The sequence below is a fragment of the Microtus pennsylvanicus genome, chromosome 8, assembly GCF_037038515.1.
Source record: "Microtus pennsylvanicus isolate mMicPen1 chromosome 8, mMicPen1.hap1, whole genome shotgun sequence".
NCBI lineage: Eukaryota > Metazoa > Chordata > Mammalia > Rodentia > Cricetidae > Microtus > Microtus pennsylvanicus.
Genome location: NC_134586.1, coordinates 24,740,415 through 24,766,946, shown reverse-complemented (window position 1 = coordinate 24,766,946; position 26,532 = coordinate 24,740,415). Strand labels below are relative to the sequence as shown.

The 26,532-nt window shown below is 48.8% G+C and overlaps 1 protein-coding gene and 1 long non-coding RNA gene across 4 annotated transcripts in view; one reads left to right on the top strand and one right to left on the bottom strand.

Annotated features, from left to right (window-relative positions):
- Positions 1-191: 191 nt before the first annotated feature.
- LOC142856061 (uncharacterized) lies at positions 192-3,763 on the bottom strand. Its single transcript, XR_012911581.1, has 2 exons — positions 2,681-3,763; positions 192-2,632 (listed from the first exon to the last, which is right to left on the bottom strand). It is a non-coding gene; the product is annotated as an uncharacterized LOC142856061 (long non-coding RNA).
- A 343-nt stretch (positions 3,764-4,106) lies between these two features.
- The window catches only part of Foxj2 (forkhead box J2), a 29,013-nt gene continuing 6,587 nt past the window's right edge, over positions 4,107-26,532 (top strand). The window contains exons 1-9 of one of the 3 annotated variants that reach the window (XM_075982854.1): positions 4,107-5,160; positions 5,348-5,426; positions 14,529-14,875; positions 18,052-18,126; positions 19,914-19,982; positions 20,142-20,282; positions 20,982-21,183; positions 25,332-25,748; positions 26,137-26,238. In XM_075982854.1, the coding sequence (XP_075838969.1) occupies positions 14,543-14,875; positions 18,052-18,126; positions 19,914-19,982; positions 20,142-20,282; positions 20,982-21,183; positions 25,332-25,748; positions 26,137-26,238 (1,339 nt within the window). In that variant the 5' untranslated portion in view covers positions 4,107-5,160; positions 5,348-5,426; positions 14,529-14,542. The remainder of the gene's footprint in view (positions 5,161-5,347; positions 5,427-14,528; positions 14,876-18,051; positions 18,127-19,913; positions 19,983-20,141; positions 20,283-20,981; positions 21,184-25,331; positions 25,749-26,136; positions 26,239-26,532) is intronic. The other 2 variants (XM_075982853.1, XM_075982855.1) reach the window with 2 other exon arrangements.

The following is a 26,532-nucleotide window of genomic DNA, read 5'->3' as shown; positions in this document are numbered from 1 at the left end:
TGAAAAATCTTCATTTTTTATTTATTTTTTAGGTTTTTCAAGAGGGTTTCTCTGTGGCTTTGGAGCCTGTCCTGGAACTCACTCTGTAGGCCAGGCTGGCCTTGAACTCATAGAGAGCCACCCGCCTCTATTTCCTTAGTTGTCACCACCGCCCAGCAAAAACTGGAAATCTTAAAAACCAACTACATGTCTTATTACGGAAGGATGGATCCTTACATTTTAATTTTGAAAAAAGCAAAACCAAACTGATGAGAGTGTGGATAGGGGCTTGGTTGCCACACGTCTGGAGGGCAGAGGACAACTTTGTTCTCTTTCCAGGGATCACACTCAGGTCACCAGGCTTTCATGACAAACGCCTGAACTGTTTGAGCCTTCTAAAAAGAGGCTCTTGATCCCCCGCCCCCCAATCAACACCATCCTTACCAGAAAGCAAAGGGGGAAGGAATGCAAGCGCCTCCTCCTGCTTTTGGTCTTAACAGAACCAAGCCAGGCTTGCTGTTCTTTTCCCCTTCTTTTTCTTCATGTATTTAGTGGGCATGTGTGACAACGCACATGCCTCCCTACACGTGTGGAGGTCAGAGGACAGCATGTTGGAGTTGGTTCTTCTACTGTGTGGGTTCCGGGAATCAACTCTGGTCAACATGCTTTTTGGCAGGTGCTTCTCACTGGCCCCTGAAAACTGCAGATCATTACATTAGCAAAGCCCACATAACCACTAATATACACAGTAAAAACTGAAGAAAATTAAAAACTACTTAGTGTATTTATACCCATGCATGCATATACACACACAAATAAGTATCACACATATTTGTTTGTTTTTTGAGCAGCCAGTGTTCTTAATCACTGAGTAATCTATCTCCTAGAAACGTATTTTAAAAATACCTATTTGATCACATTAGGCAAATTATTATAATGTAATTTTACTAAAAAACAGCTTATGTCTCTATGTGTGCGCCTGAGTGTTTGTATATGCATTGTGAGCATGTAGGGGCCTGAGGAAAGAAGAGGTCTCAGATCCCCAGATCTGGGGCTACAGAGTGTTGTGAGCTGCCACGTGGGTGCTGGGAACCGAATCCACATCCTCTGCCAGAGAATGTTCTTAACTGCATCTCTCTAGCTCCTGAAACGTAATTTTCTTATTCAAATACAGACATACTAAAGCAACTGAGCTGGGCGGTGGTGGTGCACGCCTTTAATCCCAGCACTTGGGAGGCAGAGGCAGGCGGATCTCTGTGAGTTCAAGGCCAGCCTGGTCTACAAAGCTAGTTCCAGGACAGGCTCCAAAAATAAATAAATAAATGAAATAAAATTATTTTTTGAAAGGATTTATTTTGGCTCACACGGAATGAAGTAAAATGACTCTTTGAAACGCCAAGCAATATTCTATTATGTAGAGTTACTATAAATTCTTTTTTATTTAGTTTGCTTCTATAAAGATGCTACAACCAGCTGGGCAGTGGTGGTACACAACTTTAATCCCAGCACTTGGGAGGTAGAGGCTGGAGGATCTAAGGTGGGTTCAGTTTGTACACGCGTGGGCCTTGCACGAGTGCCTGTGTCCTCAGAGGTGCTCGGATCTTCTGGAGTTACAGGCAGTGAGTGCTGGACATGGGAGCCTCTATGAGAGCCTACGCTTTGTATTTATCACGTTCACAGACCCTAGCCTTTCCATTGTATACTGCTTCTACCTCGAACCCCTGCCCTGCAAATGGGATAGACCAGAAGTGCTGAAACTTTATAGAGAAACCATCCAACACACACCCAGGAAGATATGCAGATGCAGGCTGGGCCTGGAATGGAGTTTAGGCTAGCCTCAAACTTGTGACAACCCTCCTGTCTCAGCCTCAGAAGTGTTGGGGATTATAGATGTGGGCCACTATGTGGAGCTCTTTTGGTCTGTCTCATGGAGCTCAGTTGGTGGAATGTTTGCCTCAGTGCTTTTAGTAACACTGTGTGCGGGTAACACTGGATGCGCGGGTTAACACTGGACACGTGGGGCTGGAGAGATGCCCCGCAGTTACAAGCGGTCCTGCTCTTGCCAAGAAGCCGAGTTCGGATCCTAGCAACCATAATCAGGCATCTCACAATCACCATCACTCCAGCTCTGATCTCCAAGAACACCTGCACCCCACACAGAGATACATTATTTATTTATTTTAAATATTTTTATGGTATATTTAACTTTATTTTGTATGCATTGGTGTGAAGGTGTCAGATCCCCTGCAACTGGATCTTCAGACAGTTGTGAGCTGCCATGTGGGTGCTGGGAATTGAACCTGGGTCCTCTGGAAGAGCAGGTGCTTTTAACCGCTGAACCAACAGACCAGGATCAGAAGCTTAAAGGTTTTTTTCTTTTCTTTCTTTCTTTTTTTTTTTTTTTGAGACAATGCTTCTCTCTCCCGGAACTCCACTCTGTAGATCAGGCTGGCCTCAAACTCAAGAGATTCCTCTGCCTTTGCCTCTACATAGTCAGTTTGAGGCCAGCCTGGGCAACCTGTCTTATAACAACCTCCCCCTCCCCCAACTGACTAGTAGTACAGGCTGGCCTTGAACTCCTGATCTTCCCGGTTCCTTTTCCCCAGTATTGGGACTGTACTTGCCACAATATAGGGCTTGTGCTTCCTTGGTCCTAGGATCGGAGCCCAGGGCTTTCGTGCTTGCAAGGCAAACACTCTACCAACTGAGCTATCGCTGTCGCTTCCTCTTTCCTTTTAAAAACAGGGTCTCAGAAGGTAGTCTAGTTGGCCTTGAACTCCAGACCCTCCTCTGTGAACACAAGGAGTGCCCCCACGCTGGAGGAAATGCATCCTTAAAAACTGGACACTGGAGTGTGGGGAGGGAGGGAAACGGCTTCACTCCTGGCAATTTGAGAATGGCTATGTTTTCACCATTCAAGCCAATGATGTTCTAGGGGTTCTGGAGCCATTTGCGTTTAACACCTGACTTAAAATAGTTCTAGTCTGAGTTATGTGAACTCAGACACAGACAATATCTTCCAGCCATAGTTACGCTCCACAAGACACAATGACAGTGCTATGCGGAATTGCTAGAAGACTCAAATGTGATAGCACACGCAGAAGTGCGAAGGTTTAGTGCCTGCACATTGCACACGTGATGTAACCGTATGTACACAGAACTTAATGTAGCAGCGTATATTTAGCCAGAAGACAAATGGCATGACTATTGAAAGGTAGTTGTCAAACTGCAATCTTTTTGAGTAATTCAATTATTAAATAAGCAATTTTTTGCCTTATCATTTTATATTAGAACACAACTGGAGTAAAGTAAGCCAGAGGCTGAAATATGTAGCGTGTGACTGGACGGGTAGAAGAGATAGGCTACCCTGGTGGTATTTCCTGTCCCAGAATGGAGATTATTCTGTAAGGAGTAGAAGGATGTGCTGAGAGAACATTCCGTCCCTCCTGGGGCACTCAGGATAAAATGTTTTCTAGAAATATGGCTCGACTTTAGCACAAAGGTCAAAAATGATAATTTATAGGCATGTCAAGGAAAATAACAACCATACTTTGCACCCTTTGTATATGTACGGTTTTAAAGGGCATCTCCACACAAATCGTTTCCGTTGGTGACTGCGACATCCATATTAGTAGGCAGGTCAGAGTATCCAAGTCCCCTCCTGGGTGACTCTGACTCCAGAAACAAGGGCCTTGCACAAGTTAACGGAGCCAGAACTAACACAAGACTCCATCTCCCGATGCTTATTTCTCTACAAGCTCGTCTATCCTTTTATACATCCACTGACCCAAGAAACAACCACTGACCTCCAGGATAAGAGTAAACTTTAACTTCACGCTGGTCTCCATAACCCTTTATAAGCTGTCTGGAAGAGAAAGAGAAGCCATCAAAGACGTTTGAGAAAACCGGGAATGCTCATCTAGAAGGAGATCATAGTACAATGGGAGGTCTGCGTGGCCGTTAGCGTGGACGCTGGCACCGGCAGTGCCCGGGAGCCTAGGGTCGGCGACCCGCGGAGTGCGGGGATCCGCGCTCCTCCTTAACCCGCGCCGGGAGGCGGTGGCCGCGGCGGCGGGAGGGGGAGGGGCGCGAAGCGCGGCGCCGAGGCCGGGGAGGAGCCGGGGCCTGCAGCGGAGCCGAGCCGAGCCCGAGCCGAGCCCCGACGCTCTCCGTCCGCCTGCCGGCTCCCGGGAACCCAGACCGGCCGGCCGGAGCTTCATTGGTGGCAGCGCGGGGAGCCCCAAGCGCGGGGAAGCGCGGCGGACCGGGGACGCGACTGGGGAGGCGCTGCCGCCCTAGAGCGGGTGACGGGAGCCGGGACCGCGGCCTCCGGGACCCTGCTGCCCAGGCCGGCCGGGCGGGAGCGAGAGTGCGTGGACCCCACCCTCGAGACAACCGGCGCCCGGACCTGCTCCCTCTCCCGTGGGAGGGAAGACCCTCCCCACTGCCGGGACCGCCAGAAGAGATCGCCGCAGGGCACGCGCTGTCCCTCCCACGCTGGCTCTGGAGGAGACCCCCAGAAGTCGGGAAGGGTAGTGGGACTTGAAGGACCCGGAGTGAGACCGTCTCCACTCCGCACCGCACTCCAGACAGTTCGGGACTTTGGAGGCAGAGGGAAAGGGAGCCATGCCTGTGGAGTAGGCACCCCGCATCCCACCCAGTACTCACCGCCGAGAGGCGTCCTGACACGCACAAGCCAGGACTCTCCGGGGAACCGGCAGCAATCGGTTCCAGTTTGCTGGAGAGTGGAGGACCTCGCCCCTCAACTTCCGTGCACCTAGACAGTGGACCCGGGCAGAGCCCCTCCGCTCAGATCTCCAGCAGACGGAAAGAGCCCTCAGCCCCTGAAAGAACCAGTTTGGGGGAGAGGGGGATTCCCCCAAGGAGGAGGAGACAACTCCTGGCTGGGAGAGGCTCCTCCCCTCCTCCCCAGGGTAGCAGGCAGGGTGTGGGGGGTGTGCCACCTTCCCCAGGTAGGTCCACCCTCTCCCCCTCCTCCTCCTCCGACTCCTCTTCCTCGGGGGACAGAGTTCCCCGCTCCAGCTGGGGAGGCTCCGCCAGGCGCTGGAAGAGTCACAGAGGATGAGCCCCGTCACCTGCCTGTGAAGAGGGGAATCCCTGCAACCACAGACTTCTGTACCAGGTGGTTTCCTCCGGTGGCTGGGGGAACCTTGGAGGCAGGTTAGTGCTTTCTTGCATCTTGTCTCTGTGGTCTTTACGCACCAGCAGTATGGGGGGCTGAAATGGTGGATCTCGGGGTTCATGCCGGTGGAAGGTAGAGTCCCCTGGGGGATGTTTTCTGATGGACCTTCTGCACCGGAAGCCACATGTTGTTACAGAGACTCTGAGAAACGGGCTTTTTCGGTAGGTTTCGGAGACCAAAGGAATGGGCCATTTGCGGTCCCTAAAGAAGTGGATGCTCTCTCTGCACTGAGAACAGACAACAGGTGCGTTTCAAGGACGCCATGGTTACTGTGAGGAATGCAGGACACAGCACAGCCAGAATCCCACAGCACTCTGTTTGGGTCTTGTTCTCTATTGAGTGGACCTGCCCTTAAAGTCATGGGGCATCTCGTGTCTTGTCTAGGGCATGCCTGCATCAGCTTAATGGCCAACAGAGGTCTTCCAGTCTGTGACAATGACTGTTTGCCTGACTGTCTATCTGACCCCACCTATCTATCTCTATCTTGGGTACCAGGAGGCCCTTCTGACATCCCTGCTTCAGGTTGGATGTCTGCCCTCCATAAGAAGGGTAAATTCACATGTCCGGAGGTGAGAAAAAACTGTCAAGGGTAGTGCACACTGGTGGACTGAAGTCTTCCCCAGATGCTGGTTCAGCCTCAAGTCCTCTATAGTCGCTGACAGTTCCTCCGGAAAAATCAGATTGTGGTTTAGAGGCAGGGAGTGTTTCCTAGCGCCCCCCACCCCCCACCTTGTCTGCACGAGTTGACCACCAGGGAGGTCTGACCTTCCGTGGAGTTTTTAAAGAGCTTCCTCCAAGGAAAACATCTACCGGTCTCATCCCCCTCCCCCACACACCTTGTCTGCAGTAGTTGACCACCAGGGAGGTCTGACCTTCTGCGGAGTTTTTTTTAAGAGTTTCCTCCCAGGAAAACTTCTACTGGTCTCATCATCTCTCTTCCTGTTCTCTTGTTTAGTTCTGGGTCCCAGGAACCTCGTGGTGAAAATTTTCACCCTACCTCAGGGAGTCATCAAAATCTAGAATCTTTAGAGAAAGCAGGACAAAAGACAACCAAGAAACTTTTTCTGGTTGAGCCTGGACTGTGTCTGGAGTGGAGCTGAGTTTTTACCCGAGGTCACGACCTGCGGGCCTGCTCTCCCGTCTGGTCAGTGGACTGTGCCTCATCTTCTGTATGGGGCTTCCCCCTCTTGGGTTTTCAGTGTCTGCCTTCCTAGATGGGCCATGAGCAGATTGCCTAAGTCTCTATCCCGTCACTTGACCCTGGAGGTTTCTGTAGTGACGGTGTGTGATTCAGGGCTGGAGTTGACAGGTCCGATGGCCATGCTGTACAATGATGTGCATGCTTCTCAGTGGAAATGAACGTAGCTCGGTGTCTGTTTTGAGTGTGTACATGGAGAAGGGTACATTGTTGTGTTTGGACTGCTCTCGGATCCCTTAGCATCGTCCCCCTCCCCCACCAGTGGGAATTCTCACGGCCCCCTCTTGGCAGCCATCCCTGGCAGCAGGGCAGCCCTTTCTCAGGTTGGGCCTGTTGCTTCCGGGACTGGTAGGAGAGCCTCATCATGGGTGCCTCCAGTTTTAAAAAGGATGAGGGTCCTTTACTTCCACGTCTAGCACCGCCTCGCCTCCTTTTGAAAAACAGATGTCTGGTGTAGCGGGGTTTGTTTCTTACACAGCACTTCACCAGACGCTGGGGTGCAGCTTCTGAACGGCTCAGTGTGACCGGCTCAGCGCCAACTGTCCTGTAGCTGCTCCAGGCGGACCCACTCATTCAACTGGCTCTGCCGGGACAGGACTCCGTGTGGGGCTGGTCGGATTAACTGTGATGTGGACTGTTCTGTTTTCCAGACTGTATCTTAGGCTTTCACCTAAATCCCCTTGAAAGACAGTGATGATATTTCCCCATCCCTTCATCCTTGGAGGTTCCCCATCTTACATAGCCAGGACTGGATTGATAGGAACTTGAAGGAAGCTTGCGTTGGAAATTCGGACGTCCCTGCAGCCTGCAGCTTTGCTCCAGCCTTGCAATGCGACCACTGCACCTTTGACCTTTCTGATGCTGCCTCTACTTTCTGCTCTAATTTCTACATTCTCTTTTCTTTTTCAAAAAAGACTTAAGTATTTTATGTATATAAGTATTTTCTCTGCAAGTATGCACACCAGAGGGGAGGGAAGCATCCCATGGGACTACAGTTATACAATTACAGATAGATGTGAGCCACCATGTGGGTGCTGGGAATTGAACTCAGGCCTTCTGGAAAAGCAGCCACTGCTCTTAACTGCTGAGCCATCTTTTCAGCCCATAGTGTTCTAGACTTCGGTGCTTGGTACTGAACTTTGGGTCTTTTGTTTTATTTATTTTATTTTATTTTTTTTGTGTTTTTTTTTTTTTTTGATTTTTCGAGACAGGGTTTCTCTGTGGTTTTGGAGCCTCTTGTAGACCAGGCTGGTCTCGAACTCACAGAGATCCGCCTGCCTCTGCCTCCCAAGTGCTGGGATTAAAGGCGTGCGCCACCACCGCCCGGCTTTTATTTTATTTTTTTTAAAGATTTTTTTTTGTTGTTGTTGGTTTTTCATGGCAAGGTTTCTCTGTAGTTTTAGAGCCTAGCTGGGAACTAGCTCTTGTAGACCAGGCTGGCCTTGAACTCACAGAGATTCACTTGCCTCTCCCAAGTGCTGGGATTAAAGGTGTGTGCCCCCACTGCCTGGCTTTAAAGATTTTTATTTATTATGTATACAGTGTTCTGCCTGCCCGAATGCCTGCAGGCCAGAAGGTGGCTCCAGATCTTAGCACGGGTGGCTGTGAGCCACCACGTGGTTGCTGGGAATTGACCTCAGGACCTCTGGAAGAGCCAGAGCTCTTACCACTGAGCCATCTCTCCGGACCCCCTAATATTCTTTGCTTTTTTCATTTAAAAGTAAAGGTTCACCTGATAAGTGCTTTAGGCATCTTAAGAAATATTATATAATCTCTACAACAACTGTTGTAGGAATAGTTAACCTTTATGTAAAAGAAATTTAAGCTAGTCAGCGTGGCACACACCTTTAATCCCAGCGCTGGAGGTGAAGGCAGGCTGGTCTCTGAGTTTGAGGATAACGTGGGCTACAGAGTGAGTTCCAGGGCATCTGTGAAGCCAGCCAGTGTAGCTGGGGCTACCCAGGGAAACCCTGTCTTGAAAAACAAACAAAATTTAAAAAAAAAAAAACTTTTCAGATTTGTGTGTGTGTGTGAGAGACAGTGTCTCACTGTATCTCAGTGGCTGGCCTTGAGTTTATTACGCAGCTCAGGATGACTTAAATAATAGCAATCCTCCTGCTTCAACCTCCCAGAGTGCTAAGAGTACAAGCTGAGTCACTATATCTAACTTATTAGAATTTTTATTTTATAGAGATAGAAATTAAGATAAAGAGACATTAAATGACTCGTCTGTAGGAGCTGGGCTGGAAAAGGCAGGCAGCGTGGCTGATCATGAGATACACTCCACCACTGCCCTGTTAGTTTTGGCACTAGGTACAGCCCAGGAAGTTATCCCCCTGGGATACCCAGCTTGAGTTCCACGGGGAGGACAGTTATTAGCTGTCTGGGTAAGATGGGCAGCAAACAGCTCAGGCTCTTGTGACGCTTACAGGTCCCGTACCTTCGGCCGTGGCTTCCCGAGAAGACGTTCTGTTTGCCTTTGTTTTGTTTTCTGCCTTTCCCCAGCACTGAAGTCTTCATTAGCTGTCCTGTGGATGTGATGGAGCCTGCCCTTTGGCTGCCTTTCCCAGATTCTCTCTTTCCTTCCAGTCTTCCAGCATGCCGAGAAGAATGCTGCCCGACTCAGGTTCTGCCTCAGCCCAGTGGCACGGGGCCCACCTGGAGAGAGGTCTGGGTAACTAGGTTGGCCGGCCTGAGAAATGGAACCACCTCTTGTTTGCTGTTCTAATAATAGCCCTGGACACTAGCCTGGTGCCATTATTTTGGGGAGTGTGGAATGTGTGGCAGCTACGAGCGCCTTAGCGTCATTCCTGTCCCTCCAGGGATGAAGCTTGGTAGGGGCTATGACTTCATTTCTTTTACTGGAGGGGGAAACTGAGGCATGAAGACTTCATCAGGGAGCAAGGGATGGCTAGGGGCAATTAGTGAGTCAGTGTTGGGGTTGGGAATAGGATGGAGGAAGCTCAGTCAATCTCCACTGCTCTTTACGAATGGGGAAGTGAGGGGGTAAGGAAGTGGGCCAGACTAAAGAGCGGAGTGCTGGGAGACCCGGAGGACCAGGCCCTGTGAGCTTTGTGGAGTTCAGGCTGGAATGGATCCTGAGCGCTGAGGTTTGCATCTGGAGGGAGGGCTGCCTGGGAGGGGAGTGGAGAAAGGTGTCTGACCTCAGGGAGGGAAGGGTACAGGATAACTAGAAAGAGCGGGGAGTGTTTCCCTTCCAGGAATTCCTGGTGGTTAGCATGTGTCAAAGGGGTTCTGTAAGGCCTCTATACACTTTGAATCCACCTTCATGCTCCAGATTGCATTCTAGAGCAGTTAGAGGAAATAACTGAATATGTTGGCTCTGAAGATGAGACTTCCCCGGGTTATTTAGCAGGAGATAATAGGGGCTAGGAACTGATGCCCTGTAGACCCAGGGAAGCTGATGCAGGAGGATTGCTTGAGTCCAGAAGTTTGAGACCAGTGTGGACAACAGACTCAATACTCACACGCACGTAAGCGCACCCGCACAGATACACACACACATACACATACATACACCCCAGGTTGAAGAGGGTAGTGGCCGACTGACTAGGGAATAGGGTAATAACCTTTCTAGGGATGAACTTGGTCCTTGAAAATTTATTAATTGGCATGTCTCTGTTGATCTTAGAGTATCCAGCTATGAAACAGATACTGTCAAGCTCCCTACTGTAGTCCAGAGCCTGGGATGTTTTAACCCAGCAACAGGCTAGAAGGTGTGTGGCTTCCTGGAGTGGTGATGTGTCCCTGTTGTTTTTTTAAGTTTCCAAGGTTTGGGGCAAGGTGATACCATTAGGAAGAAATGGTTGGCGCTGAAGGCTGAATGGGCAGGCTTTCTTGGTACAAGTTACAAACAAGGCTGCATTGTTGTTCTCTGCTCAAACAACTGTTGGGTGCAGTTAGGTCTCTTGCTGACTGGGCTACCGAAGATGTTCCCTTCAGCTTTGTGGACTAGGTGTGTTGCTGGTGGGGAGCACCGGGCCAGGTGCATGTGAGTACAGGTTGATTTCCAGGGTGGGACCTGGTCAGGAGGGGAATGAATCAGAATTCTGACCTGTAGGGGAAAGGGCAAGTATCTATGGCACACTACAGTTGAGAGCCTGAAAGGTATGTGGTGTGCTGGGGTTAAGAGAGAGGCTAAGGGGTCCTGTGTAAGACAGAGTTTGGGCCCGCCAGGTGTGTGAGTCTGTACGTGCTTACCTGTGTCTGGTCTGGTTGTGCACCTTTTGGCTTTGGATTGCCAGAGACATCACCCGAAGAACAGGGTTCTCACCAGCGTCCCAAGTTCTGAGGGGTAGCCGTGGCTGGTGCAGAGCACCGTCTGTCCTGCTACCACTGAGCAAGAAATGCTCGCTGGAATCCTGCAGCAGCGCAGGCACAGACCTGTTAGACAGCAAGAGCTTAGGGGTTCCCTGGCTTCAGCTCCACGGAAGTGCCAAATGGCTACACAGAGGTTCCTGTCAGCCTTTCTAGACCGGGCCACACAGCTACTGTCCCCCGTTCCTCACCTTCCTCCACCAACTTGTCACTAGCTAGTTACACCTCCCTGGTGGTGAGAGCCTAGGCGGTTTGGTTGGCGGCTGGGCGGGAGGCAAACATCAGGCGTGGGCGGACTCTCTAGCTCTAGGAGTTTGCATGGAGGTGCAGCCAGGCTGCGTGCCTGGCTGGGAAGGAAGGAGGGAGCAGGGCGGGGAAGGGGAGCCAGCTCTTAGCCCCACGGAGGCTATTTTTAGCCAGGCTATCTGATTGTTACCGGTGTGCACACACATCTGGGTGGCTCCCTGGCTCGGTGAAGCCCAGCAGGCCTGGGAGGTGGGAGGTCCCCGCTGATGACTTCTTCCTGGTGGTGTCTGTGGGCGGGAGCCTGCCAGGGGCAGCTTTAAAGGTGTGAGGGTAGCTGTGGACTCAGAATCTGTTTCCACTGTGTGACTTTGTTTGGTAATGTACGCCGTGTATATGCGGTGATCTCTGTGCCTGCGCCACAGTCCCTGGGACAGTCTTGTATCCTGCTGTTGCCGGTTGTCATCATTTGGTTATTTCTTTATTTATTGTGGTGCTGGAGACAGAACCCAGGACCCCAAGCAGGTATTCTACACTGAGCTACACCTTCAGCCCCCCTCTTTTCTGTTTTTGTTTTTTTGGTTTTTCGAGACAGGGTTTCTCTGTGGCCCCCCTTTTGTTTTTTAATTTATTTTTTAAAGTTATTATGTTTTTTATGGATGAGTGTTTTGCCTACATGGGTGTATGTATGTGTGGTGTGTGTGTGTGTGTGTGTGTGTGTGTGAGTGCATCATACTCTAGGAGGCCAGAAGAGGTTGTTGGATTCCCCAGAATTGGAGTTTATAGATGGTTGTGCGCCTTGGGAATGGAACCTAAACCCTCTGCAAGAGCAACAAGTGTGCTAAACTGCTGAACAATCTCTTTCCCCTCTCTTTGCCTTCTTATTTTGAGACAGGCTCTCATTGCCTAGGCTGCCTGTGAATTCACTGTGTAGCCCAGGCAGGCCTTGAGCGTGTGATTCTGTTGCCTCAGTCTCTGGAGCAGTTGAGGATGCAGCCCTGTGCTCCCAGACCAGCTCAGGTGGAACCTGCCCTTGGGAAATGCTTAGCATGCCTTATGTTAGATGTTAGTCTGGAACTCTTAAAAGAGTGTTGATGTGTGCTTCATTGGTGTATACTTGTGTTTGCTCAGACTGTCTTTATGTGCTATTGCTATGTACTTTTGGATGCTATATATAAACATACAAGTGTCATGTAATTGGAGAATGGACTTCAGCTAATTTTACCTGCTGCTTAAGTGGGGTTGATTTTTTTTTTTAAAAAAACTTACTATATAGAGTTTAAAAATACTGTGTTGTAGGGCTCTAAGGAGAATTGGAATATTTCAGCTTTTGTGGTGTATGATATCTGGTCCTGCACAAAGGGGCCTTTTTTTTTTTTCGAGACAGGGTTTCTCTGTAGCTTTGGTGCCTGTCCCGGAACTAGCTCTTGTAGCCCAGGATGGCCTCGAACTCACAGAGATCCGCCTGCCTCTGCCTCCGGAGTGCTGGGATTAAAGGTGTGTGCCACCACCGCCCGGCCACAAAGGGGTCTTGGTCTTTTTTTTTTTTTTTTTTTTTTGGTTTTTCGAGACAGGGTTTCTCTGTGGTTTTGGAGCCTGTCCTGGAACTAGCTCTTGTAGACCAGGCTGGTCTCGAACTCACAGAGATCCGCCTGCCTCTGTCTCCCGAGTGCTGGGATTAAAGGCGTGCGCCACCACCGCCCGGCCACAAAGGGGTCTTGGTCTTGAGGCTGTTCTGGATGTAGAACTCAGAAGAAACTCCAAAAGAGGTCCTCTGAAATGTTGGATCATCTGGGTCATCCACTCTTATTGGAGATTTTTGAGGGGGGGGTCTTCCTTGATCAAATCTGATTTTTCTTAATCTGGAATACATCCACAGCCTCTCATTTCCTGTGGAAACAAAAGCAAAACCTCTTCTCCAAAGTCAATATCTTTTGACTTAAATTTTGAAGTCAAAATACCTAGGTTGAATTAATCCAGCAGCACTTATAATCAGATGTCTTTTAGCAGCTGCTCCTTCCTCAGCCGTCAGGCAGTTCAAAGACAACACAGCAATATACAGTATCCAGACTCTCTGTGTAGTTTCCATCTTTATTTTTTATTTATATATATTTTTTTAAGACAGGGCTTCTCTGTGTATCTTTGGCTGTCCTAGAACTCACTCTGTAGACCAGGCTGTCCTTGAACTCACAGAGATCCGCCTGCCTCTGTCCTGAGTGCTGGGATTAAAGGTGTGTGCCACCACACCCGACTACTCTCTTACTTTTTTTCTCTCACAAGTCTACTTATATTTTTAAACACAGTTTAAACCGTTTAGAGTTTGTTGGTTTTTTTTTTTGTGTGTGTGTGTCTGAATCTGTCTTTACTGTATATCTCTTTTTTTCTGACCACATGAGTCTAATTTGCTAAGAGATATGGCTAGGATTAAAGCTGGCTTTGGTTGCTGGATCCACTCCATTCCTTAGCTTTCTGAGAGTCTAGCTTCACAGTGGAGGTACTAGCGGGAGCCATGTTTATTGCCACAACTCTGTGGAGTATCAAGGTCCTTGCCACCACCAAGAAGAATGCTGTCGGCTACTCATAAACACCATTTAATTGTTTTGTGGCGGGGCCTTTAAAAGACCTGCAAGTAACTATAACTGAGTCAGGAAGTCTTGTCTTAAGTGATAGGTGCTTGCCTCTAGCAAACAGTCCACCCGAGAAAATGCTACTACCAAGAAGCAGTGCTTAATGCTATTCTTTTATGTCTAGAATTAATTCCCAAGCTGTCTTACGTTTTAAGTGGATTTAGTTGTCCATGTTGGTACCATTTGTTGACAAAATTTTTTTGTCCCTTCCAGTCCCACAGTCGTTCAGTCCCAAAAAAACACACAGAGGCCTATATTAATTATAAACTGGTTGGCCTATTAGCTCAGGCTTCTTATTAACTAACTCTTACATCTTAAACCATAATTCTTGTGGCCAATCAGCATTTTGTTAAACCAGTACAAGTGACAAACCTTTACAGGGTACAAGACCGTTGTCCCACAGTCTTATACCCTGTAAAGGTTTGTCACTTGTATTGTTTTAATAAAACATTGATTGGCCAGTAGCCAGGCAGGAAGTAGAATTCTGGGAAGAGGAAAGGCTCAGTCTGTAGTCGTCACACAGACACAGAGGAAGCGAGATGAGAATACCTCACTGATAAAAGGTACCAAGCCATTTGGCTAACACAGACAAGAATTTTGGGTTAAGATGTAAGAGGCCAACCAGTTTATAATTAATGTAGGCCTCTGTGTTTCTTTGGGACTGAATGTCTGTGGAACTGGGAGGGACAGAAAATTCTGTCAACAACTGCTGAGGCCTTGTAGTGACACTCTCCATTAAGATGGGGTATGAAGCCCTCCGTCATCTGGGGGGAGACTTGTGGCACTTGCACTTGGGATCATGGGTTTCTCAGGAGAACGTTCTTGAGTAGGAATTAAAATGGGAAGAAACTGCTTGCCTTATGCATTGGACATGGGGTTGTTCTGGCTCCAATAAACAGGAAATTAATCTGCCTTCCACCCCTCTTTGTCTTCTCTACAGAACCCAGAAGCACAATGGCCTCTGACCTAGAGAGCAGCCTCACCTCCATAGACTGGCTGCCCCAGCTGACTCTCCGAGCTAGTATTGAGAAGCTGGGGAGCGCTTCTCAGGCTGTGCCTCCAGGGGGCAGCCGAAAGTGTTCCCCAGGCTCTCCCACGGATCCTAATGCCACCCTCAGCAAAGATGAAGCAGCAGTCCACCAAGATGGCAAGCCACGCTACAGCTACGCCACCCTCATCACCTATGCCATCAACTCCTCGCCAGCCAAGAAGATGACCCTCAGTGAGATTTACCGCTGGATCTGCGATAACTTCCCCTATTACAAGAATGCTGGCATTGGCTGGAAGGTGGGATTGTTTCTACGGCCTGGGCTTGTACTTTGCCGTTAGCAATCTTTCCCCTACTTTTATTTCTTCCTATAACCTGGTCTGGTTCATTCTGACCTGTCTGAGGGATATATAAACTCAAGGTCTCTTATCTTCTACCCCTACTTTTATTTACTTGAGTCTAAATCAACCTCAGCAGCTTTATCATGGAAACATTAGTGATGCCAAGTAATTAAGTATAGTTATAGGATAGCAGGATGCTGTTGGTTACCACACCCTCTTATTGTCCTGTTCCCCCAAAAGGGCAGTCTTTGATTTCTTGTCTTTCTTGTGGTTCTGCAATGTTTGAGTCATTGAGCAATGCAAGGCATGACTCCTGCTTTGGTAGGAAACTCTTCAAATTTCTATAGCTCCCTTGTCATCGTCTTTTGAAACATTGTATGTATATTAAGAATTGAATGTATATTACTACTTTCTAGTAACCAGGTCCTTTACCAAAAGCTGGTTCACTAACCAAGCAACGATGTTGTTAGGGAGAGACAGTGGGAACCCTCCTTGCAAAAAGAAGGTTGATATTAAACTACATATTTTTTAGCCAGGTTTAGTCACACACACCTTTAATCCCAGCACTTTGGAAGTACACATAGGTGGATCTGAGTTCAAGACCAGCCTGGTCTACATAGCAAGTTCCAGTCCAGCTAGGGCTACATAGTGGGACCCTCCCCCAAACAAAAAAGAAGAAAAAGATGGAGGAGGAGGAGGAAGAAGTAGAAGAACCCAAACAATAAATCCCCCAAAGATCTATATATTTTGTGACAATGTCTCATATGGCTTCGGCTGGCCTGGTCTGACCTGGAACTCACAAATGTAGCTGAAGCTGACCTTGAACTACTGATTCTCTTGTCTTGACTGCCCAATATTGGGATGACAGGCTTGCAGTACCAAGCCAGGCTTTCTTGTAGTCATTTGGAGCAGCAACTCATTTGCCAGATGTTGAGGAGGAGTGGGAATTAAATGTTGTTTTCTCATTTCTCACTCCATAAATTCCCGTTGACTTACAAACCAGATGATGAGCTGAGACTGTTGGAAGCATTCAATCTTCCCTTGGTACTTGTGTTCCTCTAGGCTGCATCTCTCGATATACCAACACATACGTACCACGGCTTTTCCTTTTCTCCAGATATGGTCATTCTGAGTGTTGTTGAGAAAACGGAGCTGGTCTGTGCTTTGGTTTCACTCCTGAGTTTTTTTTTTTTAAAGTCCTTGTCTGTGTGTGTGTGTGCACTTGCATGTGTTTTTTATGTTAGTGAGGGTACAAAAGTACCATGGTGTTGTGTGCCACAGCATACGTGGAGCTCAGAAGACAACCTTGGGTGTTGGTCCTTGCCCTCTCATTTGAGACAATGTCTCTTTGTTGTTAACACGTGTGTAGCAGGTGGAGTGGTCTGTGAACTTGTGGGCGCTGTCTCTGCCTCCCGTTTGCTATAGGACAACATAGTGCTCCCAGTGTGTAACCCTGGGATTATAGAACACCCTACTGCTCCTGGCTTTACGTGGGTTCCAGGTATTTAAATTAGTCCTTGCACTTGGGAGTTTTACTTACTGAGCCATCTCCGCATCGGATTATTTTTCTCGTTATAATATATGTAAACAGTATAAAAATACTGTTCTTTCGCTTTTTGTGGGGAATTGAGAAGAGAGGTAGAGGTAGATATGAATTTGAGGTGTTTATTTGTTGGTGTGGGTGTGTTCATGTGTGTACAGGTGAGTACATGCATACTGTGTAGTGTGATCTTCCAGGATGTTTTGTTGTTGTTGTTGTTGTTTGTTTCTTTTTTTCTTTCCCCAAGAAAAAAAGTTGTGTAGCCCCAACTTTCCTGAAACTCACTCTGTAGCCCAGGCTGGCCTTGAACTCAAAGAAATCCACCTACCTCTGCATCCCCAAGTGCTGGGATTAAAGGCATGTACCACCAATCCCAGTTTCTTCCAAGGATTCTTCACTTCACATCTAATCCTAAAACCTGTGGGAGTACAGCTGTGCCTGGTTACACCTAGTTAATGTGAATTCCAGAGATTTGAGTTTAGGTAACTTAGGTCTCTTGCTTGGGTGCCACACTCTTTATCCACTGAACTAGTTCCCAATCCCTACTTAAAATTTATTATTATTATTGTTGTTGTTGTTATGTGCATAGGGTGTGTGTGCACGTGCTCACGGGCCTGTGCCACGATGTGCATGTGGAGGTCGGAGGATAACTTTAGAGTTGAGCCTCTCCCTTCTGTCTGTATATGGGTTTCAGGAATCAGGTGCCCCAGGGTTGTGTGGCAAGCACTTTGCCCCCGTACCCCATCTCATTGACTCATCAGCACCCCTCCTTCCATGGTCTCGCCATGTAGCTCTGGCTGTTATGGAACTCTGTGTAAACCAGAGTGGTCTCAGACTCACAGAGATTCCCTGGTCTCTTCCTCCTGAGAAGGGTTTATTAAGAGCATGCAACTATGCCTGGCTGCCTTTTTTTTTTTTTTTTTTTTTTTTTGGTTTTTTGAGACAGGGTTTCTCTGTGGTTTTGGAGCCTGTCCTGGAACTAGCTCTGTAGACCAGGCTGGTCTTGAACTCACAGAGATCCGCCTGCCTCTGCCTCCCGAGTGCTGGGATTAAAGGCATGCGCCACCATCGCCCGGCTCTGGCTGCTTTTTTGAAAGATGGTCTTTTCACGCAGTCCTGGTTGCCCTAGAACTCATGTGACTGTAGACCGGGCTGGCTTCTAGCTTGTGGCCACTCTATTGCCTGTGTCTCCTAAGTGCTGGGCTTACAGATATGGAGCACCATGTCTGGCTATTTTTGTTGTTGTTGTTGTTTGTTTTGAGACAGCGTCTTCCCATGTAACTCTTCACTGTCCTGGAACTTGCTATCACCAGGCTAGGCATGACCTCAGCGATCCTCCTGATTTGAGGCATAGAACCTGTTGTCAGTTTGGTAGGAAGGCTGAAAAACCATAAATTAGCGTTCAGACCACCTGGTCGCCATTGCCTCTCTCCAGTTAATTCGGTGATTCTTCTCACCCCTGTTTTCTTTGTGGCTTCTGGGCCTTCCAGCAGTACAGTGAAGAGCTGCTGCGTGTGCCCTGGGACTCTGCTGTATGTTCTTCTGTGTCCCTTTGGACAAGGCTCAGACCTAACTTGCTTCTTTGCTTCCCCAGAATTCCATTCGACACAACCTTTCTCTTAACAAGTGCTTCCGGAAGGTGCCCAGACCTCGGGACGACCCTGGGAAGGTGAGATGCTGGGGAACCAGAGGGAGAAGGAAGGAGAGCGAAGTAGTTGACACTCAGTCCTGTGGCTGCTCTAATTACCTAGAAGAGGAAGCCATGTTAGTTTTAAAAGCATCGTTGTTTTTCCTCAAAGGAAGAACACAGTTGCCAAGCTTCTGGCTCCTCACTAGAACGGGTGACTAAGGAAGACAATGAAATCTTTTTGTTTTTAATAGGGATGTTTATGATAGAGTTGATTTTGAGGTTCTCCTTTCCTTCCTTCTTTCCTTCCTCCTTTCTCACCTCTTCCTTCCTGTCTCCTCCTCCCCTACTCAATCCTTCCTTCTTTTCTTTCTTCTTATTGTTGTAGTAAGAGCGGTGGGGCTGCGTCCTGGCACCCGGCCGCCCACATGGCTAGCTCTAGCTTATGCCCCGAAATAATTACACGGAAACTGTATTCTTTTAAACACCGCTTGGCCCATTATATCTAGCCTTTTCTCGGTTAACTCTCACACCTGGACTAGCCCATTTCTTATAATCTGTGTAGCCCACGAGCTGGCTTATCAGGAATGATCTTAACCTGCGTCTGCCTGGAGTGGGAGAATCATGGCGACTCCTGACTCAGCTCCTTTCTCCCAGCATTCTGTTCTGTTTACTCCTCCCACCTATGTTTTAACCTATGAGGGCCAAGCAGTTTCTTTATTGCTTAACCAATGAAATCAACAGATTGATATATGACACTCCCACATCATCTTATGTTTTAAGATAGAGTCTTACTGTGTAGGCCTGGAACTTAATAGCTAGCCCCCAACTCGGAGATTTGAGTGGGGGGATTAAAGGCATATACCAAGGTGGGTATTGTGATGCACACCATTAATCCTAGCACTCAGGAGGCAGAGACAGGTGGATGTCTGTGAGTACAAGGCCAGCCTGGTCTATGTAGAGAGTTCCAGGATAGCGAAGGCCTTATAGAGAAATTCCATCTTAAAAAGCAAAAGCTAAATAATTAACAAAGGCATGTGCTGCTATGCCCAGCCTGTTTTATTTTTCTGAGATAATCTCACTCTGTAGCCCAGGCTGCTACTCCCTTGAGTGGCACTTGTTCCTACACGTAAAATGTTAGCTCGTCACCTTTTTTTTTTTTTTTGAGACTAGCTCACTGTATAGCCCAGGCTGGCTTGAATTTACCATCCTCCTGCATCAGTTCCTCCTGAGTGCTGGGATTACAGGTGTGTGCCAACATACCCAGTTTGCTTACTATCTTTTTGGAAGCAAAGTCTTTTCTATGCAAAGTCTTCAGGTTTTACCTACCAAAGGGAGAAAGGAGGAGGGGGCATTCTCCCCATTTGACAGATGCTAAAGCCCACTGGACTTTTGCCTCAGCCCATAAGGGGAAAAGGTTGTTTTTTTCTGGCCATTTCCAGTTCAATGACATAGCTACCATTGTTCTTCTGCCCCGTTGGAACACTTGAAGCTACTGTTTGCTCTGCTCAGTGACTTTGAGGACAGATCCGTTCCTCACTGGTCCTCTGCTCCCTCGGCTTCTGTCTGGATGTCCAGCACTGTGCTTTTCTCTCTTCTCTTTCTCTTGCTCCTCCTCCTTGCTTGATCTCACTTCCTTCTTCTCTTCTCTGCCGGGGAATCCAATTTGAGGCGTTGTCCATGCTAGGCAAGCTTTCTGGCACTGAGTTACTTTTCCCAGCCCCGCCCCATTCCCTGCACGACTGTGAGAAGCTTCCTGAGCACCTGTTTCCACAGGAACTTCTGTAGGTAATACGTTTCTTCTTGGTGGGCTTGGGTTCTCCTTCCAGGGCTCTTATTGGACAATTGACACCTGCCCTGACATATCCCGGAAGAGAAGGCACCCTCCAGATGATGACGTAAGTGCTTCCCTCTTTGGGACATCCCTTTCTTGGATGTTAGTCATTTCTGTGGTAGGTGTGGGTTAATAGCAAAGGGGAGACAAAGGCGTGGACAAAGGTAGGTGTTTCACCCCTGCATATAGATTTATCTCTCTCTCTTTTTTTTATAATTCTCAGCTGCCCCAAGACTCCCCAGAACAGGAGGCCAGCAAAAGCCCCCGGGGAGGTGTTCCAGGGAGTGGAGAAACCTCACTGCCTCATGAGGGGACTCCTCAGATGTCACTGCAGAGCCCCTCTTCCATGGCCAGCTACAGCCAGGTAGGAATCGGGCCACGGGCACAGGGCAGTTGATGGATGGCTGAGTAGGTTCGGATACTGCCCTGTTCACAGCTCTGTGCTAAGGACCCATGATATACTAGGGAGGGAAACTGAGAAAGAAGGAAGGGGAGGGAACCAGATGGACGGATGAAGAATGGCAGAATTCTGAGCAAATCAGGAAAATAGGTGGTGAAAAGAACAAGAGCCAGGAAAGCTGCAGCCGGGACAGGAAGGCAAGGGGACCCTGGGGAAGGGTCATAGAGCCGGGAAAGCTGCAGCCGGGACAGGAAGGCAAGGGGACCCAGGGGAAGGGTCATAGAGCCGTGACAGGAAGGCAAGGGGACCCAGGGGAAGGGTCATAGAGCCGTGACAGGAAGGCAAGGGGACCCAGGGGAAGGGTCATAGAGCCGGGACAGGAAGGCAAGGGGACCCTGGGGAAGGGTCATAGAGCCGGGAAAGCTGCAGCCGGGACAGGAAGGCAAGGGGACCCAGGGGAAGGGTCATAGAGAAGAAATGGGTAGTGACAATAAAGAGGTCAGATTCAAGACATGAGCCCACCAGAGCAGGAAGAGCAGGTGAGAAACTGGTCAGCTGGAGAAGGTGACCGGGATGGGCCTGAGAGCCTGGTGGCTGGTGGCCTTTGGAGGGTTGTACTGCTTCAGAAGGGCCTTAGATCATCATCCTTACCTGTTTCTGTAGGGCCCGGGGTCTGTGGATGGTGGAGCTGTGGCAGCAGGGGCTCCAGGCCGCGAAAGCACAGAGGGCGCCCCTCCCCTCTACAACACCAACCCTGACTTCAAATTCTCCTACTCAGAGATCAACTTTCAGGACCTCAGCTGGTCCTTCCGCAACCTCTACAAGTCCATGCTGGAGAGGTCCTCCTCCTCCTCCTCACAGCACGGTGAGTCTGCAGCCAGGACAGGCGCGTGACGGCCTTAGGTTTCTTTTCTGTCTTTCCTATTTTTCTTTGACACTAGGTCTCTCTATGTATTCCTGGCTTGTCTGGAGCTCACTGTGTAGATCAGGCTGGCCTCAAACTCGCAGAGATCTGCCTGGCTTTGCTTCTGAGTTCTGGGATTAAAGGCTCTTTATATTGTCAAATAAGTGGTAACATTCTCTCCTCTTCTGGTTTCAGTCTTTTGGTTGTTTTTAAAATTGCATTTTAAGCCGGGCGTTGGTGGTGCATGCCTTTAATCCCAGCACTCAGGAGGCAGAGGCAGGGATCTCTGTGAGTTCGAGACCAGCCTGGTCTACAGAGCTAGTTCCAGGACAGGCTCCAAAGCCACAGAAAAACCCTGTCTCGAAAAACCAAAAAAAAAAAAAAATGCATTTTAGTGTGTGTGTGTGTGTGTGTGTGTGTGTGTGTGTGTGTGTGTGTGTGTGCGCACGCGCGCGCACATGCCTGCACGTGAACTGTACATGCCATGGCACATGTTGTCAGGACAGACGTGTGGGACTCAGTTCTCTTCTACCATATATGTCCCAGGGATCAAACTTGGGTTGTGCTTGGCAGCAGATACATTTAGCGGAATATGCCATCTTGCCAGCCCCCAGTTTCTTGTTTTAATATATGAAACTGGTCACTGGTCAGAGGAAACACAAGGACTAAAACTCTTTGGTGCCAGACAGCTGATTGGGTTATTATCTTCAGAAAATAAACTAGATGATCATCCAAAGGCAGCGATTTCCCTCACCCCCCTCCCTCAGTACTGGGGATCCAACCTCGGGTCGTGTGTGTGTGTGTGTGTGTGTGTGTGTGTGTGTGTGTGTGTGTGTTTGTGCTGCACCACTGTGCCACACCTCTAGTTCTGGGATAGCAATGGGCTGTGAGCCAGTCACTCAGAGTATGACCACTAGGGGGCAGTGGTAGTATCCTTGCCCAAAGAATCCTTCCGCTTTATTAAAGTAAATAACTTGCTTTTCTTTCTAGTTAGTTAGTGAGATTGAGACATAATGGCAGATGTCTCAGGCTGGTCTTGAGTTTGGGACAGTCTAGCCGAGGATGACTTTGAATTTCTGATCCTTCTCTCTCCTGAGTGCTGGGATTACAGGTGTGTTCTGTTACATATCTGGTTTAAGTGTTAGGATGGGAACCAGGACTGAATACAATCAGAGCAAACACTGAGCTATGGCTGGGGCAGCCAACTGAACCTCACCTTCAGCCCCTAGCACTTCATTATTATGGCTATTTCCTTTGAGACAGAGCCCCACTATGAACGTTTTTGTCCTGAACCCCTTTCTGTAGACTAGCCTGGCCTTGAACTCAGGGAGATCCCCCTGCCTCTGCCTCCTGAGTGCCAGGATTAAAGCTAGTGTGTTTTTTATTTTAAAATATTTCAAACAGATACCATAGCAGAGTGGATAAATAACAAACCCCTGGCTTCTGTCACTTAACTTTTTTTTTGTATTTGCCACGGAGCTTGTTTCGAAGTGGGAATAGCTGAGTGAATTTCCCAGACATGCTATCATTCCCTATGAATTCCGTTTTGTTGATTGCCTTGGCGGGCTACTTAGTCTAGGGTTAGTAGCCCGCCTGGCGGTTCAGTTATTCCAGGGTCACGGAGAGGCACTACCTGGAAGATATGGGCTAGGAGAGAGGAAGAAGGCCATGCAAGGTTTGTCAGAGCCTCCGTTTATTACAGATGGGGTATAGCTTTATATAGAGTAAAGAGTTGGGGGATGGGCACAGGGTTCTGGGCTCTTGCCGCGTGGTTCACGTTGGTCACATGGTCCGAGTTGGTCACGTAGGCAGCAGGTTATCTTCAGTCAGGCCACTGTAGGTCTGGAAGTTGACACACCTAGCTCCCTAGATAGTTTAGAATGCGGGGTGGGTTCCGCTAACAGATAGCTCTCATTAACAGCCAATTTGGGTGTGGGGTAGGCTCTGTCAATAGAACCATTCTTAACACAATTAGGGGTGTGGGGTTCTCTGCAGACTCCCCAGGGTGATGGTTCCTGTAATGATTTTAGGAGGAAATTGGCTCCTGACACCGTTTCCGCATACATCGCTCAGCGGTGAGCACCTCTCCTTTAGTCTCCACCACACTTTACCATTCCCAGCACAATGAATACCTAGTAATTTCTCAACAGCAGCTGATATCCTGCCCATTTGCAAATTTCCACAGTTGTTGAGTGAGAACTACTTAAAAGTCCTTATTGGGTGGCCTCCTGAGATGGTGTGGCCCGGCGCTCTGCTGTGCTTGTATCTGTACAGTATTCTGGTTTGCTTCCTGTTGCTGTGCTACAGACCAGGACTGAAAGGTGGATACCTCGAGAGGTCAGGCAGGAACTGAAGCAGAGGCCGTGGGCAGTGCCACTTACTGACTGACTTCCCATGGCTTGCTCAGCCTATTTTCTTTCTTTTTCTTTTTGAGACAGGGTTTCTTTATGTAGCCCTGGCTGTCTTAGAACTTACTATGTAGATCAGGCTGGCCTGGAATTCAAAGAGGTCTGCCTGCCTCCATCTCTTGAGCGCTGGAATTAAAGGTGTGTGCTGCCATGCCCAGCTTCAGCCTGCTTTCTTAACCCCTTGCCCAGGGATGGCGCTACCCACTGTGGTCAGGGCCCTCCCACTTCAATCATCAATTAAAAAAATGACCCACAGAAATGCCTGCATACCCAATCTGATGGAGGCATTTCCTCATTGATACTCCTTCTTTTCAAATGACCCTAGCTTATGTAAAGTTGACCAAAAAAGCAACTACACACACAGATACACACAATTGCACACTCATGCACATGTTTTTGCATGTGTATGTTTTTGCATTTGAATATTCAAATGTGTCTGTGTCTGTCTGTGTGTCTGTGTAAATGTGTAAAATGTGTATGCTTGTGGAGTTCTGAGATCAACATCAGGTGAACCCAGGGCTAGTCACCTTGCTCTGGGACCCTCCTCTCTCTGCCCCCTGAGTACTGGGATTACAGTGTCTGTACACCGTCCCAGCATTCACATAGGTGTTGGGGATCCGAACACTGCATCTCACAAGTGCACAGCAAGCACGTTACCCCACTGAGCCATCTTTCCAGCCCCAGTTCATATATTCCTAAAGAAGAAGATGTATTGGTAGAGCTGGGGGTTCAAGGGAGGCGTCAGGTCTTCCTGTATATTGGGTCATCCATTGTAGGCAGCGTGGACTAGGCATAATGATGAGGGGCACAAGGGCCTCCATCATATTAACTCTTCCGTCTGAGGTCTGTCATCCCAGCAGAGAGAAAATGTAAACTTGGGTTGAGCCCCTTTCAGAACCTGCTGATGTGTTGTGAGTTTCTTCTCCTCTCCGCTCCTCTCTCCTTCCAGGCCTCCGCTGCCATTCTCCTTCCCTGTTCCCTTCTCTCCCTTCTCTTTTCATCGCAGCAGGGTCTCTATAGACCAGGCTGGCCTTGAACTCACAGAGATCCTCCTGCTTCTGCCTCCCGGGTGCTGGGATTAAAGGCGAGTGCTACCGCTTCCCACCCAGAAAACACAATTTAAGAAAAATACCTGCTAATGTTTAAGGAACTTAATGATTTTGAGAGCTGGTTGAGTGGTGGAGACTTTAGGGTTATGTGCTGCTGTGTTCGCCACTGTCCAGGTTAGCTCTTCCTTGCCCAGTCGCTGGAGAGGTTAACCAGTCCAGATGCTGCTTCCCACCCAAGCTGCATTACCTGATCGTGAATATGAGAAAGCAGAGCCGCAGAGGCCTGCAGAGCCGATCGGGCAGAGCAAGCCATTATAATTTATTTCTCTAATTTCGTCTGCCATGTGACTTCCTTTGAAACTGATCCCAGCCCTATACATAAGTCCCCCCTAAAAGTAGCATTAAAGGTCACCAATGGAGGTTTTTTAAAAATTCTTATTAATATTTCTGTGGTCACCAGTGCGTCAAAGCTTTCCCATAACCTAACTGATTTTCTGGTCAGTTATCTTCTAGGAGGACACAGGGTCCTCACGGTCACAGATTATGTTCTTGTCCTTTCAACTCTTCTGCCCGAGCTCTCTTCCTGAGAGAAGATGCTATTTAGTGAAACTGTCCAGCTCAAATCACTTCCCTATTTCCTCCTCCCCGGCAGGGTTTTCCTCACTCCTGGGAGACATGCCGCCTTCTAACAACTACTACATGTACCAGCAACCTCCACCTCAGCAGCAGCAGCAACAGCAGCAGCAGCAGCCGCCCCAACAGTCACAGCCACAGCAGCCACAAGCACCCGCACAGGGCCCCTCAACTGTAGGGGGTGCCCCTCCACTGCATACCCCAAGCCCTGATGGTTGTACTACCCCAGGGGGAAAACAAGCCGGAGCCGAAGGCTATGGCCCCCCCGCTGTGATGGCCATGCATCCCCCGCCACTGCAGCACGGTGGCTACCACCCTCATCAGCACCATTCCCACCCTGCCCAGCAGCCACCGCAGCAGCAAGCACAGAGCCAGGCGCCCATCAACAGCACTGGCTTTGGTGAGCACGGAGGGGACAGAGGAAGCTGGGAGGAGGGTGAGTGAACTCTGTCCTGCTGGCGTGGAGGAGCCATGGGTGGAAAATCTAGCAGCTGGTCCTTTAGGCTCAGTCTCTTACCCTCTTCCCTCATCTCAGCCAATGGAAGTCGCTTCATAAAGCCCTGTACTGTGGGGGATTGAGGTCGGGGGGGGGGTCTCACTGTTTCCTGTTCATAGTCATAGATGAATTAGCATTGGTTTGCATATTTGCCTGTGAACTGGCCTGCTAAAAGGACAGGTCACTACCATTCCTGAATCCCCAGTGAGGGAGTGGCCTCAGCTCTCTAGGTGGTGCAGCTGTTAAGCCGGGTGGGTCGAGGTGAGAGACTCGCACGTGTTGACTGCTCTCTCCGGCCCTAGCTCACTGCCGCCTTTCTCTCCCGTAGCCTTCCCTCCAGACTGGTGCTCCAATATCGACTCCTTAAAGGAAAGCTTCAAAATGGTGAACCGGCTCAACTGGTCCAGCATTGAGCAGTCCCAGTTCTCAGGTTAGCACTTTAAGGACCACTTCCGGAGTGGGAAGAGGGATGTACCAGGACCCAAGTGATGCCCAGTTGGGTGTGGGACTGAGAATTTCATCACTTCTGCATGTTATACAAGACAGATATAAGTCTTTTCAGGTTGACTCAGATGTTTGCCATTGTTCTAATACCACAATGCTTTGTGCCTGTCATCTTTTTCTTGAGGAGGAGGAGAGGCTCCTGGGAGTCAGATGCCACCGTTTTGTAGTTTTGCTTCCTGACAGAGAAATGATAGGGAATTCATCAAGTCACTTGGAATTT